Source organism: Pogona vitticeps, chromosome 13 (genome assembly GCF_051106095.1).
Source record: "Pogona vitticeps strain Pit_001003342236 chromosome 13, PviZW2.1, whole genome shotgun sequence".
NCBI classification, from domain to species: Eukaryota; Metazoa; Chordata; class Lepidosauria; order Squamata; family Agamidae; genus Pogona; species Pogona vitticeps.
Genome location: NC_135795.1, coordinates 7,270,100 through 7,286,540, shown reverse-complemented (window position 1 = coordinate 7,286,540; position 16,441 = coordinate 7,270,100). Strand labels below are relative to the sequence as shown.

Genomic DNA, 16,441 nt, shown 5'->3' with positions numbered 1-16,441 from the left:
TAAATAATCTGTGTCAGGAACTAGACGGCAGAAGTGCATCCTAGCTAGTCCTGCTAGACCTCTTGTCTGCTTTCAACAGATATCCCTCTGGATCACCTCTCTGGGATGGGCCTGGAAGGCACTGTTTGACAGTGGCTCTGGTCCTTTCTAGACGGGGATGCTCCCAAGTTGAGGCTGGGGAATTCCTGTTCAATACACTTGGGTTTAGCCCATCGTTTTTCTCAGGGTTCAGTTCTGTCCTCCATACAATATAGCATATAAATGAAATATGCATGAAGCACACTGGGAGAGGTTGTCTAGCATTTGATGGGTCCACACCCCCAATATGGTGATAACACCCAACTCAATTTCTCTCTTCCATTTAATTCTAAGACAGCTGTTTAGATTCTAAACCAATGTCTTCTGCCAATAATGAAGTGGATGACTTTGAATAAACCAAAGCTTAACCCAGGCAGAAAGGTACTTCTGGTCAGCTGAAGGGAAAAGGAATCAGCCTGTGCTAAATAAGTTTATGCTCTCCCTGAAAGCTCATGTTCACAGCTTGGGTATATTCCTGGACTCAACTTTGAAGTTGGACGCTCCGGGTTCCGTGTCAGCCAGGAATACATTTACACAGTGAAAGCTAATATGCCTGCTTTGCCCACTCCGGGCAACATCGGATTTGGCCATAATGATACATGCCTTAGTACATTCTTACTGGATTACTGTTAGGATCACCTTTGAAGGGTGTTCAGAAACCAGGCAAAAATGCTGCTGACTGGGGTGTGTTGCAGAGAGAATGTAAATCTTTTGTTACAACAACTCCAGTGGTTAACGGTCTAATTCAATGCTTTGAATTAGGCCAGTGGTTACTGGCTGAATTCAAAGTCTTGGTTATGACCCGTAAAGCCCTATACAATCTTAGGTCTGGAGTATCTTAAGGACCCCATGAGCCTATCTGGTTTAAAGATCTTCAGAGAAGAGTGTTCTCACAACCGCACCATCCTTAAAGGCACATCTGCTAAGAACCTTCCTACTGGTTGGTCCTCTGTTCTCTTCGGGAAAAGTATGGGCAACGGAATCTTCTCTTTTGAAAATGCTTTGGGGGAGCGTTATCCCAAAGCTAGAGTTCAAATGTCCACAAAATGTCTTGGGCTGGCTCTGACCTGGCTCTAAGCAAATGTCCAGATTATACTTACTGGTTTGGGGTTCACTTCTGTAGAGATGAGTTTCAAGAGGCAGTTGAGGAGCTTCTGCTTGTGGCAGGTGGCTGGAGGAGGGACAGATCTTGATTCAGGCACCTGTTCCCCCGACTCCTGGGTTTCTGGCCCCAAGACAGACAGCCAATCGTACTCGAGCTGCAACTTGTTCGGCTTGCCCATCATGAGGTAGACTTCGGCCAAGGTAAGGCTCTCGGAGGTCCGCAGGCTCCATCCCTCCTCTCTGACCTGTTGTGCAAGGCGGCTTGGGTCATCCTTGAGGGATTTTGTGACCAATTGTCCCTGAGGTGGCAGAGGTGGTGGCAGTAAGGGGGTGTTGAGCTTCTCCTGAGAGTCCTCCATCACTGCATTGGGAATCTCCTTAGCACCCGGCTCTGCTTGTGGCCCACAGGCGTGGAGGGCCTGAGTTTCAGAGCCAGATGGGACGCAGCTGGCCACTGCCGCCACACACCTTGTTGGCTGTGCAGGATTTTGGCTGCCAGTCTCTGGGGGGACAGACAACAAAGTCCCAGGAGGGGATCTCGCTGAAAAGGCAAAATCTTTCCTGTTCATTCTGTGTGTGCAAAGACACTTCTCGGGGACAATAAGGTCCTGGCAGGACTTCATGTACCGGGGAAAGGGGTCAAGCAGAGAGAGCTCCTCCAAATCAGGGGGGATACGGCCACAGTCACAACTTGCACTGCCAGAGGCTGGCCTAGCTGCCAACTCAACCACCTCCCTACCCTCAGTCAAACAGTCTGGGGCAACCGGCCTTTCGAGCACCCTATGGGGGTCCTGAAGCCCAAAGGACAATTTATCAAGACTGTTCGCCACACTGGAGTTTGGGGAGGCTAGCTCTAGAAGCTCAGCCTCTGGCGAACAGTCTTCAGCATTTGCTGTGGCATCCAAGGTTGACGGGTTGTTTCGACTTCCTTCGCTTGCAACCTCCGTCCTGGTTCCACCCTTGACTTCCGTCCCTCCCCGGGGGTATTTCACCTGTCCCCTGGCTGTTCCCTGACCACTTTGTATACCTAAAATTTGGGCAGGGGGCAGCAAATGAGAGTCTTTTGTATTCTGCTTGCAGCGGCCAGATTCTTGCCAATGCACTGTACAGAAAGCTTTGGAGTGTACAACTCGGGCAACCCCAGGGAGGGGTGTAATTGTGCAGTTCTCGCCAGGGAAGAGATGGAGCATTGCTTTCTCCTCTGGGTAGATGTCACTCATTTCGGAATTCCTCAAGTCTTGTACCTGCCTTTCTGCAAGTGTTTTGCGCTAAACACAGCCTATTAAGGAACACATCAAAAAGAAAGTCGGAGAGGATGCCTCTTTCTAATCATCTTCCAAACCAATGGATGGAGATCCTTTAAAATGAATGAACATGCGGCGATTTAGAGCAACATGGGTAAGTTTCAAAAAACCAATTTCCCAATGGCTTTGGGGCCAGGCTTGGCTCACTCCTGATGCAGAAACATACCACTGGCTCTAAAAGTAACAGTGGGGCAGACACAGACAAACACCAGCTGCTTCAAGAATGACCATGGTACCTCTTATGTGATATACTTCTCCAAAGATAATGTCAGACATGATTTAATCCATGAATCATGAATATTTATTCATTTGCTTTCATTGTAACATTCTCCTGTATTGGTTTTTAATTTGATTGGACTCGGCTCTGGAATATTTAATACAGAGCAATTCTATAAACAGACAGCCCCACAACACAAAATCATATAAAAAGGAGTTGGAACATCTCAACAATAAAAAAGGATACGATGCGCACTTCGTGCAGAGCCCATTTCTGTTTCAGGAACTCGATGAGGCTGGACACCTTGCGATGTAGCTCTACAATCATTCTGGTAAGCCATACAAGGAAGAACAGGTTGCAGGAGTTAGCAAATGATGCCCACTGGCAATGTGATGAAAAGACAACAGTGTACGCTAACCAAAACAGACACCACACCCCACCTCTCTCACACACACATACACAATCATGTACCTCTTATACTCCCTAACTTCCAATTCACTGGAAACAGTGTGTGTGTGTGTGTGTGTATACCATTTGCACTAATGAAAAACCTATCATATGCAAGCACTATCACAAACATTCAGAATATGGAAGTAATTTTTACTCATATTCTGGCAGGAAATGAAAAATGAAGGGGAATTTTATTGGCCGTGGCCTGTGCAGATCACTGGCTGCCCTGATAAAATCTTGGGGCATTATAACTTGGGAAATGCATGTTCTTGCAATAATTCCTTTCTATATACCTTGCAAATATTTAAATAGCATTAACACTGTGTTTCAGACATTCATACGGAATTCCTCATTACCATGCATTTCCTTAAAGAGAACACAACATTTTTCCTAATGTTAGACCATTAGGCTTTCTTGCTGACATCCGTGAACTGATGCAGTGTTTTCAAACTGCTAAACATTCTGTCTTGGGGAGAGCTCAAATCTCCTGCTTTATCACCTCTAAGCAGACAATATCAGAATCTAAATACACTGGAGTTAGTTTTAATCCCCCTGCAGTTTTAGCAGTGAGAGGTCTCTAATGCAAATTAGTTCATCCATTCTCTAATGCTAAATTAATCTTACAGGAGAATCCAAATTTGAAAATTGGGGAAAAGATATTTTGCAAAAGATAGGGTAGATATAGGGAATCTTCGTTCTGGATCAAATGACTGGTCAAGACAATGCGGTTCTCTCATTCGATAAGCTGATGGCTTGATATAATTTGCCAAATTCTGCTGAATGGCAGGGTCTGCAGTTACCGTTTTTACTCATATCTAAGTACCAGCATTTCAGCATCTCCACCAATCTTCAATATATTCAGTGAATCAATACAGTAAAAGGAATTCTTAGATGTTACTTATAATAATTTAAAGCTGGCCAGTATGTATACCAGGTTGGAAGGAAGAAGGGGACTGTTCTGTTTTGTCCAACCTGTGACGGATAGTTTTGGTTTCTACGGTCCACTATATTTATGAATATAAAGCTGTGGTTTATTGAGGAGAAAACTTTGTTCCATTTATACTGGATGCTACAATTGGTCCTAAAAACCTTGACTAAATCTGCTAATTGCTGGTGATGCAAGACACCCTGACACACAGCTCTTAAACGTAGGCTCTGGAGATGTCAGGTCACAACCTTTAATTAATACATGTATTAATTTTGCATTGGACCAATCTTTGAATTTACCAAGTGTTAACTAGAGATTGTGTAGCCACCTACCCAAATATACCAAGAGTCTTGCTTTGGAATACCTGAGACGTGGATTCTGGGCCAGGCTCTGCACACGGGCCCATGCATGGTTATTCCGTGGCTGCAGCTCAACTGGAACCTTCAGTGGAAGACGGACAGGCTTCTGATCCTCCTCATCACTAATGCCTGCCAAAAAAGAAGAAGCAAAGAAAATGTTTGAATCTGCTTGAAATCCAGATGCCAACTGTTAGGCAATTTGAAATGCTGAAATGCTTTTCCAGTGTGTCAAGAGAAGCAGGCTAAGGAGACTAATCTTCTAATCTTCCTTGGCTGCAAGTTTGTCAATAAAAACCAGAGATTCTCTAGACCAAAACAGAGAGTCCTACATACCTCTTTATTACAGAGTAGGAGTGGGCCGTAGGGAGCCTGTGGGGTGCGTGAGGCCCCAATGCCCCACAAGCAGCCTACCAGCATCAAATAAGAGCTGAAAAAATATTTTTGTTTCAAGATGTCCCCTTGTGCCCTCAACGAGCACTTTTACCAAGTTCTTTGGGACATCTCTCTGGGGGTACCCACACCACCCAAACCTTCTTCAAGAAGGTGTTTTTTGGGGGAAATTGGCAACAGCAGTTCAGTACAAAAAGCCCACGGTGGCAACAAAAAATTTAGGGTTGGGCAGAGTCATGGGAACGGAAGCAGGACTTGTCCCCCCCTCCCGTGAGGTGAGTGTGGCTCCTGGAAACCCAAAGTCCAGGGATGGGGAATGCGGAGCTTCTCCTGCCTGCTGGAGGAGGAGGAGGGCCAAGGAGCAGAGCAAGAAAAACCAAACAAGATGGCGCAGCCCGATGGCCCATGTACGTGGATTCATAAGGGGGGGCTCCGCTTACGTCTATGGACTTGCAGGGCCAGAAGCTGTGGGGACAGACAGGGCCCAGGAGAGAAGAAACCCTTCTCAACCCTTCAGGAGGGAAATGGAGGTGAGGAAAAAGGTTTCCCCAAACCACCACTGTTGGAACGGAACATGGGGAATCCCTTTTGGGAAGAGAGCAAGAGATGGAAAGGAGCAAGAGACAGCAGATTTTCTATTAACAACATTAGTAAGAATAATGATGATTTTTTTGAAATGCAGTCATGAGAAATATTTCAGGGTTTCTGTGCTTTTTTTTTAACAGTAGGTGGAGTTTGCTGTCACAAAAGACCAGTTCCCATGACCCAAATGGCACACTGAGAAAAGTTGGCTGTGGATCTACGGACAATCTCGCAAGCACTAAAACTGACACAGGATCCTTTAGGAAAGTGAAGACCCATTTACTTATTCTGCTTCCTCTTGATCCACGTCTGGCAACTTGGTAGTGCTTTGCAAGCTGTGAACGACTTAAGCATGCACCAAACGGTGTGCAGATACGTTCAAGCTACCATCGGAACGAACTCCTCTGGGCAGGCAAATGTCACCCCAAGATACAGTTGGCTCTTTCCCCATCATCTCTTTCAATCTCCTTTCCCTCTCAGAGTCTTACATACCCTCTGGGTCACAGAGTTTCTTCAGAGCACGACACATTGGAGCTTTGATGCGAAGGTTCCTCCCTTTGTAGCGGACCGTAGTAGCTCTAGAAATGTTTAAAAAGTGAGAGGGTTAAGGACGCCAGCAGCACAGCAACTCTTAAAAAGATTTATAAAAATCTGTGCGATTAGCACAAACCAGGTGGGTTGCCGTCATTGATAGCACATGATTCATCTAGGCTGCAAAATCACAGAGATAAACACTCCTTGTGACAGTGCACTTTCGGAGGGCACTTTCTGTTGCTCTGTCTCCAGCACTGTGGGTGCCAAGAACCTTCTCTCTACAATTTCCAGCCCTTCTGAGCAGTTTTAGGGTATGGAAAGCAACTGAGGGAGAAGAGGAGGATGCTACTGATTCAGATGAAAACTATGGGATCCAGCAGAAGTACACCTCTGGATCTCAACCAACTGATATGATATACAGTTGGACTGTAGTATCCACAGGGGATGGGTTCTAAGACACACACAAACACCATTTTTTGGCGGATGCCAAAAACTGTATAAGTATTGAACTCTATACAGTGGTGCCTCGCTTAGCGATTGCCTCATTTAACGATGTATTCGCTTAGCGATGAGGTTTTTGGAGCGATCTTGCACTCCGTTTAGCGATGTTTCCTATGGGGAAATTTCGCATAGCGATGTTCGGGACCTTGCTTCGCTTAGCGATGAGTTTAGGTCCCCGTTTCGCTTAGCGATGTCCGTTTACGCTATTTTGAACATTTTAAGACACTTTAAAAATAGAGAAAACGGACCTGTCAAAACCATTGAAATGCATTGAAACCTATTCAATGCATTCCAATGGGGGAACTGTGTTTCGCTTAGCAATGTTTCCTATGGCAATTTTCGCTTAAGGACAGTAATCTGTTCCCATTGGAACGGATTATCCGGTTTTCAATGCATTCCTATGGGAAATGGTGTTTCGCTTAGCGATGTTTTCCCATAGCAATGTTTTTTTGGGAACCAATTAACATCGTTAAGTGAGGCACCACTGTACATTGCATAGTCTCTGGCTCTCTCTAGTGGCCAGTTATGAGGTTTTTATTTAGTATTTTCAGGCAGCGGATAAGTGAAACAGCAGATAACTGATTCTGTGGATAAGGGTTCTTACTCTACTTCTGCACTTTTAAGCTGCTCACTAATAAGCTTTCTCTGAGTGGTGTACAAGTATAATGTGTTTTCAAATGCAACAACATAATCAATGGCTAAAACAGCAAAATATATAAAATCAGGAAAAAAACCCAGCATCATAGAAGATCAAACTAAAATCAGTAAAAGAAGAAAAGTGCATATATGTAGAAACACTAAAACTGCTCTTAAAATTGCTGGGAGAACCAAAAGGTCTCCACCTGGTGCCAAGGAGAGGACAAGATAGACACCAGTTGACCCTCCTTGGGAAGGTCATTCCATGCACTGGATTCCACCACTGCGTGTGACAAAATACTCAGCCTTTTAGTCTACCTTGCCATCTGTCACAAGCCTCTATTCCTTCATTGTGCAGGGATAACATAACCTAGTGTGAAATCCGAAATAAATATGGCAACTCCATACCTACAAGCAATTTGCCACTGAGATTTATGTCAGAGAGAGAGAAAGAGAGACAGACAGAGAGACAGAGAGAAGGATGGCAGAAAAGACAGATTATGGGCAATGAGTACATTACAATTACTTACCCAACTTGGATGAGCTCATTGAGTTTCGCAGCATTTTTGTCATCCATACCTTTCAATAAAACAGTAAAACACATCGTAGTCTTCAGGAATGAAACATGGCAGAAAAATTAATGACATTATATTTCCCTGTTGCAATTTCAGTGGTTGTTCTTACAGACAAATCATTCTGATTAACATGCGACAAACTTGAGGCTCTACCGAAAAATACAACCAATTTAATCATATGCACAGTATCTCTATCCCCAGAGGTGACTGGGAACAGACCTGATGTTTTGGGTGCAGCAAGGATGTGTTCCACTTGTTCCAATGTTTCAAGAGCCTTCTCCCATTTTCAGCTGTATGTTCTGACAATGTTCTTGACAATTGTGTTTTCGACAATGGTGGCACTATTCTGCAAGATGATTTACCTCCCAAAAAGACACTTAAGATTACTATGTTTCAGGGGAACTTGCTCCCACAGTCATCATGCCTTTTTAAAGGATGCCTCAGAGGCCATGAATTTGGGACAGCAAAACCACAAAGAGAAGTGAAGGAGTCTTAAGTCAAACGATAAGTGAAAGATTGGGTAGAAATAAAGACTTAAGTATAGGGTTCTGAAGACATACCAAGGTTGAAAAAATCAATCAATCATGAAAAAGTCAGCTAGCATGAGGGGAGAATCTTCCAGTGTGCTACAAACATTGCAGCAGATGAAAAGGAAATGAGAAAGCAGAAAACTGGCATAGCCATGTTCCTTACTGTGTGAGTAGGGCTTCTGCCAAAGTGACAATGATCTGTCTTAGAATATTGATTGCTGCACAGGCACAAAAAGACCCATCTGTGTGAGTTCATAAATAACCACTTGAAAAATCAGTGACAGGTAAGCAACATGTTCTTTTACATTTCATCTTCTTCCCCCTGCACACTTTGGCCACAACCGGCTAACATGCAATACCGACTTAAATCATTGTCCTGTTTAACCCTTTGAAAAATGAAATTAAAAACATCACAATGCGACTGCATTAGCGATCGTAAAAACATCACTATGCGGATTCGTCGTTAAACGGTGCGCTCGTTAAGCGAGGCACCACTGTACTTCTAATGAGAGAACAATTCTACTGAGAAAAACCCTTGTATAAGAGAGGTATGTTGACACACTCGTTTAGAAAAATCAACTTGTGATTAATGTTGTACATCATAATTCATTTTAAAGTTTTATAGCCTAAAACACTCCTGGGAATATCAGTGTTCAAATAATGGACTATTCCTAAACCCTCTTTCTCACAGTTTAATTTATATTCTATTCCACCTGTATGCCACATTCTACAAAGAGCTCAAGTTAATATATATGCTTCTTTATTCCTCCACCGTACACATTTCCTTTCATCTCCACGGTATTCCTGTGAGGTATGTTAGACTAGTCCTATATGCATGACTCATATAAACCACAAATAAAATGTAATTTTTTGGATTTGACATGATTGATCATGACGACAAGTGGTTTAGGATTAATCAGGATAATCTTAGCTACTTGGAATGAATTTTATTTTTGTATGTCAGACCCAAAGAAACAAATCATCTCAGTGATCAATTCTGCAATTCTGCTAGGCAGGAACAACCAGATTTGTCACTGCATGGGAACTGCATCCCAAAGTGTTTCATATTTTACCACCTCTGTATCCTGTCTTTTATTCTATAATGCTCTGCGTACAAGAGGGCAGTAAGAAGAACTTTTGGAAATTTCTGTCACATGAAGTGACAAGAATGTGCTTATCAAAGGGGGAGGCCATACTACAAAATAAAGGGCTCCAGAGACATCTTTGAAGACAGTATATAAATGGTTTCCCAAAGCAACACAGAACACCTGCAGCAATTTCTCATTTCATGACACTGAAATATAATGTATACTCACAGCCCCCAATCTTCTTTCTTAGCTCTCCGTAACAAATTAAGCCATAGAGCTCCAGGGAGGATTTTTTGAGCCCTTGAGAAAAAACTGTGAAACAAAAAAAGGAAACCACCAGCATTATACTAAATAATAATAACAAGAACAACAACAACAATAATGACATGAACTAGTAGCTCATTTAGAAATATTTATTTAATATTTAACTATTAATCTAAATGTTAATAGTTCTCCTCCAGTCCGTACAACATGTATACTGCAATTTGAAGACTGCATGCGTACATACTGCGTACATTTCCCAACTAGTTTTTAGGACTGGGGAGCTAATTTACAATACTGTAACAATTAGGACCCTAACAAATTCAATGCTGACATATTACTACTGTATCCTAATATCTGACTTTACACTGGAATTCAGGGATAACTGTGACCAATGCTTCCAAATATTCATTGATATCTGCAAATTCTGTTTCCCTCAACTCATCTCGCTCCACTTGCTCCACATCATGACTTGTGTTCAGGGATGACCTCTGTACTCAAAAGACAATCATGCTTGGTGGAATGGCAAAGGCATGCATGATGAACTTTCTAAGACTCCTTCAAGAGGTCTTTTTATGAATCATTGGAAGTGAAGGGATCAGAAAAAGGGTCACTTTTTATCTTTGGTGCCATTGTTTTGGTGGTGGTTGTTTTTAAGCATTCAATGGTGGAGTCTGCTCAGATCTACCTTCCCATATGAAGGCAAGAAGTAAAAACTGGCACGTGTCAAGGAGTCTCCGCCTTCTCAAGGAAGCAGTTTGGAGCCTGCCTTAGCCCCAGAAAGCAGCACAGACTAGCCAGCCAACTCATGCTTGATCAGAGAAACTGTTTCTTTTCTATAGAAATTACTGCTCATTTTTGAATAATGGAATGTTGTTCCTTTTCACAGTGATTCTAGCCTTCAATGTTTTGTTTCTATGTAACCCACAGCAGACAAACTGCAGCCCTTGCAAAGAAAGTTTTGTTTTAACATTTTTTAAAAAATTCATGCACCTGGGTGCCTTCAGGAATAATGATGATTGTACTTGAGGAGTTCTCCTAGACCTACCCCAATAAAAAATGCATCCAAGCATTTCTTGTTTATTTTTTTCTTTCAAAAAATTTCTGAAATCAACCATTTCCAGGCTTCGTATGGCCTGGAAGGATAAATCTGGCCTCTAAGCCTGCCCGTTCCTGACATAACCTATTGTGCTTTCATGTTTCAAGTGCTAATTCATATAGTCACACAGCTGTCTTATTGATTTTGTCCTTTTAACGATTGGACTCAAATAAGTGCAACTGAAATGGTTATCTTTTTCAATTCTACAAGTTATACATCGATGGATGATACAGTCACAGTCAGCTGCACTAATCAAAAATGAAAACATTACAGAATGCTCACCATTATCAAAGTCAATGTATTTGGAAATCTTGTGCCAGGTGCGATAGTAGAAGTGTCGAACTTGCTCTTTGTTCTTCACCATGCTTGCCGGCTTGCTTTTCTTCTTGTACTTCAGCGCAATATTATTTTGAATTGCTTCAAAATCTTTTCCATGCTACAAAATGGAAACATTCCAAAGAAACTGAGAACAAATGGCAAACTAGAGGTGGGAGCAATGAAGAACTGGAATGTTTGTTCTAGATCAGAGTCAGCTTTTCATACAATCGGGCACTACTATTTTTCAGACCAGAAAATCATAGAGAGACGTATGGCTGGACAACTCAGTGGTTTAGGCCTCTGGCAACCAAGCCAGAGGTTGGGAGTTGAATTCCCCACTGTGCTTCTCGACAGGGGCTGGATTCAATGATCCATAGGATCTCTTCTAGTTTTGCGGTTCTAAGATTTAAATTAACAGCCAATGGCTACTGATTGCTACCAGGGATCTATGAATTGCACAGGTGATTTTAGAATCTGATTGTTATTGTAAAGTATATTATAGAATGTCTATGAAAAATGCAGTTTGTGGGGGCAGATGTCCATGTTCTGTGGAAAGTGTCTGCAAAGTTCAACATGCAAGTAGTGACACAATAAAGTAATTTGGGGATCTGGGCTTAGTGAAGTGGTAGTAATGTGTCCGTGGTAGTAATGTGAATTGCCACTTGAAAATGAGCAAAGACCAATCCTCTGCCCCAAAGCACTAACCTGACAGCCCTAATTGACTTCCCAGTTAGGTTCTGAACACTCTACTTCTCCCAAAATAAATGTCTAGGGGATACAAGCATAACAGAAGAAATATGAGTGGACAAACTACCTGCGAGTTACTATAGTCCATTAAATGGTAATAAGCATTAAGAGAGGCAGAAGAGATCAGTTAAAAGGAGTATACAATTTAAACAACTTTCAAGATCTACAAGATGTTTTGGAACTTCAACTTCCAAACGCTTGGTCAAGTATAGCGTAGGGATTTTGGGACCTGAAACCCAAACTTCAGGAGAGCTACAAACTGTGACCCACTGACACAAAGATACACATCTTGTTTGAGGACCTGGCAGTAGCCAGGCTCAAAACAGGCTTGCCTCATGTTGTTGTTTAGTCGTTAAGTCGTGTCCGACTCTTCGTGACCCCATGGACTGCAGCACACCAGGTCCATGCTCTCTGGTCCCCTTCATGGATTGCTGCCTTGTTGTGGCGAAGGGGCTTGAGTAATTCACAGTAGCTATGGGCTGTGCCGTGCAGGGCCACCCAAGATGGACAGGTCCTAGTGGAGAGTTCTGACTAAACGTGATCCACCTGGAGCAGGAACTGGCAATGCCACTCCAGTATCTTGGCCAAGAAAACTCCATGGACAGAAACAAAAAGCTTACCTCGTAAAGACCCTCAAAGAAGGTATTCTTATCTTCTGTGCTCCATGATTCCCACTGACGCCTGACCTTCTTGCCTTCCTCCTTTTCTCCAGGTGTGGAGCCCAGATTTCTTGTAGCAGATTTTGAACTGCCAGCCAAGGTGCTTGTAGGGATTCCTGATGAGCTGCCAGATGACGTGCCACTATTATCTGCACCTTTAGGGAACAAGACAACCACCATCTATGTATTTATTATACTCTTTCTGACAAAACAAATGGGATATGGTGGCGCTGCAGGTTAAACCGCAGAAGTCTCTGCGTTGCAAGGTCACAAGATCAGCCGTTGTAAGATTGAATCCACGTGACAGAGTGAGCTCCTGTCGCTTGTCCCAGCTCCTGCCAACCTAGCTGTTCGAAAGCATGTAAAAATGTGAGTAGATAAATAGGTACCACCTCGGTGGGAAGGTAACGGCATTCCGTGTCTAGTCGCGCTGGCCACGTGACTACAGAAAGTGTCTTCAGACAAACACTGGCTCTATGGCTTGGAGATGGGGATGAGCACTGCGCCCTAGAGTTGGACACAACTAGACTAAATGTCAAGGGGAACCTTTACCTTTACCTTTCCACAAAAAGAAGAGGAGGTATCAAAGAAGTTAAGAAACATCCTTTTTTTTCTTGTTCTTCTTTTGCTGGAGATCAGACATCATCGTAACTATACTGACTGTGGCTATGGCTGCTTCACGCTGTGCTACTGTGTTCCATCCAAACCAGTCCTCCAAGGCACTTTGGCCAACAAGTCCTTCTCACACTTCCCGCAACCCAGTTATCTGCCCTGAACAACACGCCGTAACTACCTCTACTTTTTAAAATTACATGACGAAAAGTATTCTAGCTTTCTGCATTTTATGTTTTGTGATTCCGTTTTGACATCCTATAAATTGCTGTTGAAACTCAAATCTACTTAGAAGCTGTGTTTCTTCGAGAACATTGTATAATTCTATCACAGCCTATCGTTATAGGGGGTAGTCCTAACTACAGTAGAGATGGGCATGAACTGTAGAATTATACAGGCAACTTTGCAAAGCTGGTCAAGAAATACCTGAATATCTTAAAATAAATCCAGATAAGCAAATCCTGACAAACTACTTCTGTCACTAAAGGAATCCAAGGGTGTTTCACACTTTGATAAGTACAGCTATCTGCTATTTTGGAACATATGCTCTATAGAACAGCCCAAATCCTGTTGGTATAAAGTTATACCATGGAAGTCAGATGATGTCATAATACAGCACTGGTATTCTTTAAACGAACTGAAAACTTCTTTTCATCCCGTTTCAAGTTCCGAGGCTCCTTAAGGCTCCTTTTTGCCTACCCTGGAAAGCCAGCTCCACTTCTGTAGCCCCCTTCCCACAATTTTTTTTAAATGAAAAAGACCTCCTGAGCCTTTCAGTGACCAGACTGTTTCTTTTATTTTCCAACTTTCGGGTGGAGAAGCCCCAGGAGTCTAGAGACTCTTCAAAATATGACAATGCTATCCCCCTAGAGAGCACAAGCTACCTTTGAGCTATTTCTCCCCTAAACCCTTTTCCTTTTAGGGGTAGTATGGGAATGTCAGATCGCTTGGAGTTCCTGCCCTTGGGTCACTTGGGGACACATGTGGCCCACAGGCTTCAGGTTGTCCTCTACAACAGTGGTCCCCAACCTTGGGCCTCCAGATGTTCTTGGACTACAACTCCCAGAAGCCTTCATCACCACCTCTGCCAGCCAGGATTTCTGGGAGTTGAAGCTGGCTATGGTCTCAACAAGGAACGGTGGAGAATCAAACCCCTTGCCCCTGGCACCACAGCCAGATGCTTTGACTATTAAAACCGGCATCTTTAATAGAACACTTCTTCCACTTTAAGAAACACATCACCACATTTTCTGGGGCTGGCTATTGTAGCAGACACTCCACTGAGAAAATGGAAGTATGAAAAAAGACAGCTGAACAACACTCATTCCTTCAGCATGCATAAGATCATCTTGCTGATTTTTATCACTCTTTAAGTTTCTACTGTAAGAAAAAGCAAAGGATAAAAGCAAAGGCAGTAGCGTACTTATAAGACTCATTTAATCTCAAGATTCCCGCCTCCCCCTCTTTTAACGGGCTTAACAGTGAATTCAAAGATCTGGGAGAAGAAATACAAGTGCTACTTGTTAAAACCACATAAAGACAGACAGAATACAGGGATCCTCCACAGTGAGCCCGCAAGTACTGAAAAATACTTTCTTCATGCTGAACAGACCTAACTTTAAAGACATTCTCCACACCTGTGTGGTAAGACCCTGCGGTACTGATAGCAAGGGTCTTCGCATGAAACATGGGGCTTCACATAGCAGCTTCACAGAGCTTTGAATGACAGCTCTCCAAACAGCCTCATTACAGGGCTTATATTCTATGAAGATCTCATGTTGCAATCACTGACTGGAACGTCCAGTTGGGAACATAGGTTTTGTCCATCACCAATTGCTTACTTTCAAACATATCTATACAAACAACAAGGACTAGCAATAAACACACAATTAAACAAAGCTTCCTATATTACAATATGTACTCAGCGCAGATCTTGGCGATTAACAGCGGGCAAACGTCTCATAATAGTGAGTACTGAGATGTAGCACATAAGATAGTGGGAGTAGACAGTCTTTCAATCACAACTCCCAGCATTCTCTACCAGTGGCTATGATGGGTGCATAGACTTTTTTTAAAAAAGTATTTTCTTTGTAAGTCCTAAAATCTGTATATGGTCAGATTGCTGGTTCTTGGTACAGCATTCAAATTTAGCTAGTTTGTTCCTTACTTTGAAAGCCCTATTAGGGTTGCTATAAGGCAGTTCTGACTTGACAGCATAGAATACCCACAGAGACCGTTCCTTGTGGGCACAGGGAGGCAGAGATGGATCCACAGCTGCTTTTGTGCAGTTATTTAGTAGGCATCCTTCAGTCTCGAAAGACTATGGTATCGTGCTCTGTATGGAGGACTTGGAACAGCGTCTAGTGTGGCTGAGGAGGCCAATTCGAGAGTGACAATCCCTTCCACACTGGAGACAAATCCAATCTGTCCCCTGTCCAGCTCCCTGGTTTTGCTTCCTTTGTGACTTCCTCTTTGCCTCAGCCTGCTGGACAAGGGTCTCTTCAAATTGGGAGAGGCCGTGATGCACTGCCTGCCTCCAGGCTGAACGATCAGATGTCAGAGTTTCCCATCTGTTGAGGTCTATTCCTAAGGCCTTCAGATCCCGCTTGCAGATATCCTTGTATCGCAGCTGTGGTCTCCCTCTGGGGCGATTTCCCTGCACTAATTCTCCATATAGGAGATCCTTTGGAATCCGACCATCAGCCATTCTCACAACGTGCCCAAGCCAGCGTAGACGTCGCTGTTTCAGTAATGTATGCATGCTGAAAATTCCAGCTCGTTCTAGGACTACTCTATTTGGAACTCTGTCCTGCCAGGTGATACCAAAAATCCGTCGTAGGCAACGCATATGGAAGGTGTTCAGCTTCCTCTTCTGCCGGGCACAAAGGGTCCAGGACTCGCTGCAGTACAGGAGTGTGCTCAGGACACAGGCTCTATAGACCTGGATCTTGGTATGTGTTGTCAGTTTCTTATTGAGCCATACTCTCTTTGTGAGTCTAGAGAACATGGTGGCTGCTTTCCCAATGCGTTTATCCAGCTCGACATCTAGAGAGAGGGTGTCAGAGATGGTTGAGCCAAGGTACACAAAGTCATGAACAACCTCCAATTCTTGTGTGGAGATGGTAATAGAGGGAGGTGAGTCCACACCCTGGCCCATGACTTGTGTTTTCTTCAGGCTGATTGTTAGTCCAAAGTCTTGGCAGGCCTTGCTGAAACGGTTCATGAGTTGTTGGAGGTCTTCAGCAGAGTGGGCAACAATGGCTGCATCGTCTGCAAAGAGGAAGTCCCTCATGCATTTCAGCTGGACTTTGGTCTTTGCTCTCAATCTAGAGAGATTAAAGAGCTTTCCATCTGATCTAGTCCGGAGATAGACACCTTCTGTTGCAGTTCCAAAGGCATGCTTCAGCATGACAGCAAAAAAGATCCCAAAAAGTGTTGGTGCGAGGACACAGCCCTGTTTCACTCCGCT

The 16,441-nt window shown here is 43.4% G+C and overlaps 1 protein-coding gene across 4 annotated transcripts in view; it reads right to left on the bottom strand.

The window, feature by feature from the left end:
• CRAMP1 (cramped chromatin regulator 1) overlaps positions 1-16,441 on the bottom strand; it is a 52,806-nt gene that overhangs the window by 24,044 nt on the left and 12,321 nt on the right. For all 4 annotated transcript variants that reach the window (XM_020813115.3, XM_020813113.3, XM_020813112.3 and 1 more), the window contains exons 3-10: positions 12,322-12,515; positions 10,919-11,072; positions 9,505-9,588; positions 7,614-7,662; positions 5,905-5,990; positions 4,446-4,569; positions 2,950-3,031; positions 1,179-2,450 (exon numbers count right to left, since the gene is read on the bottom strand). In XM_020813115.3, the coding sequence (XP_020668774.3) occupies positions 1,179-2,450; positions 2,950-3,031; positions 4,446-4,569; positions 5,905-5,990; positions 7,614-7,662; positions 9,505-9,588; positions 10,919-11,072; positions 12,322-12,515 (2,045 nt within the window). The remainder of the gene's footprint in view (positions 1-1,178; positions 2,451-2,949; positions 3,032-4,445; positions 4,570-5,904; positions 5,991-7,613; positions 7,663-9,504; positions 9,589-10,918; positions 11,073-12,321; positions 12,516-16,441) is intronic.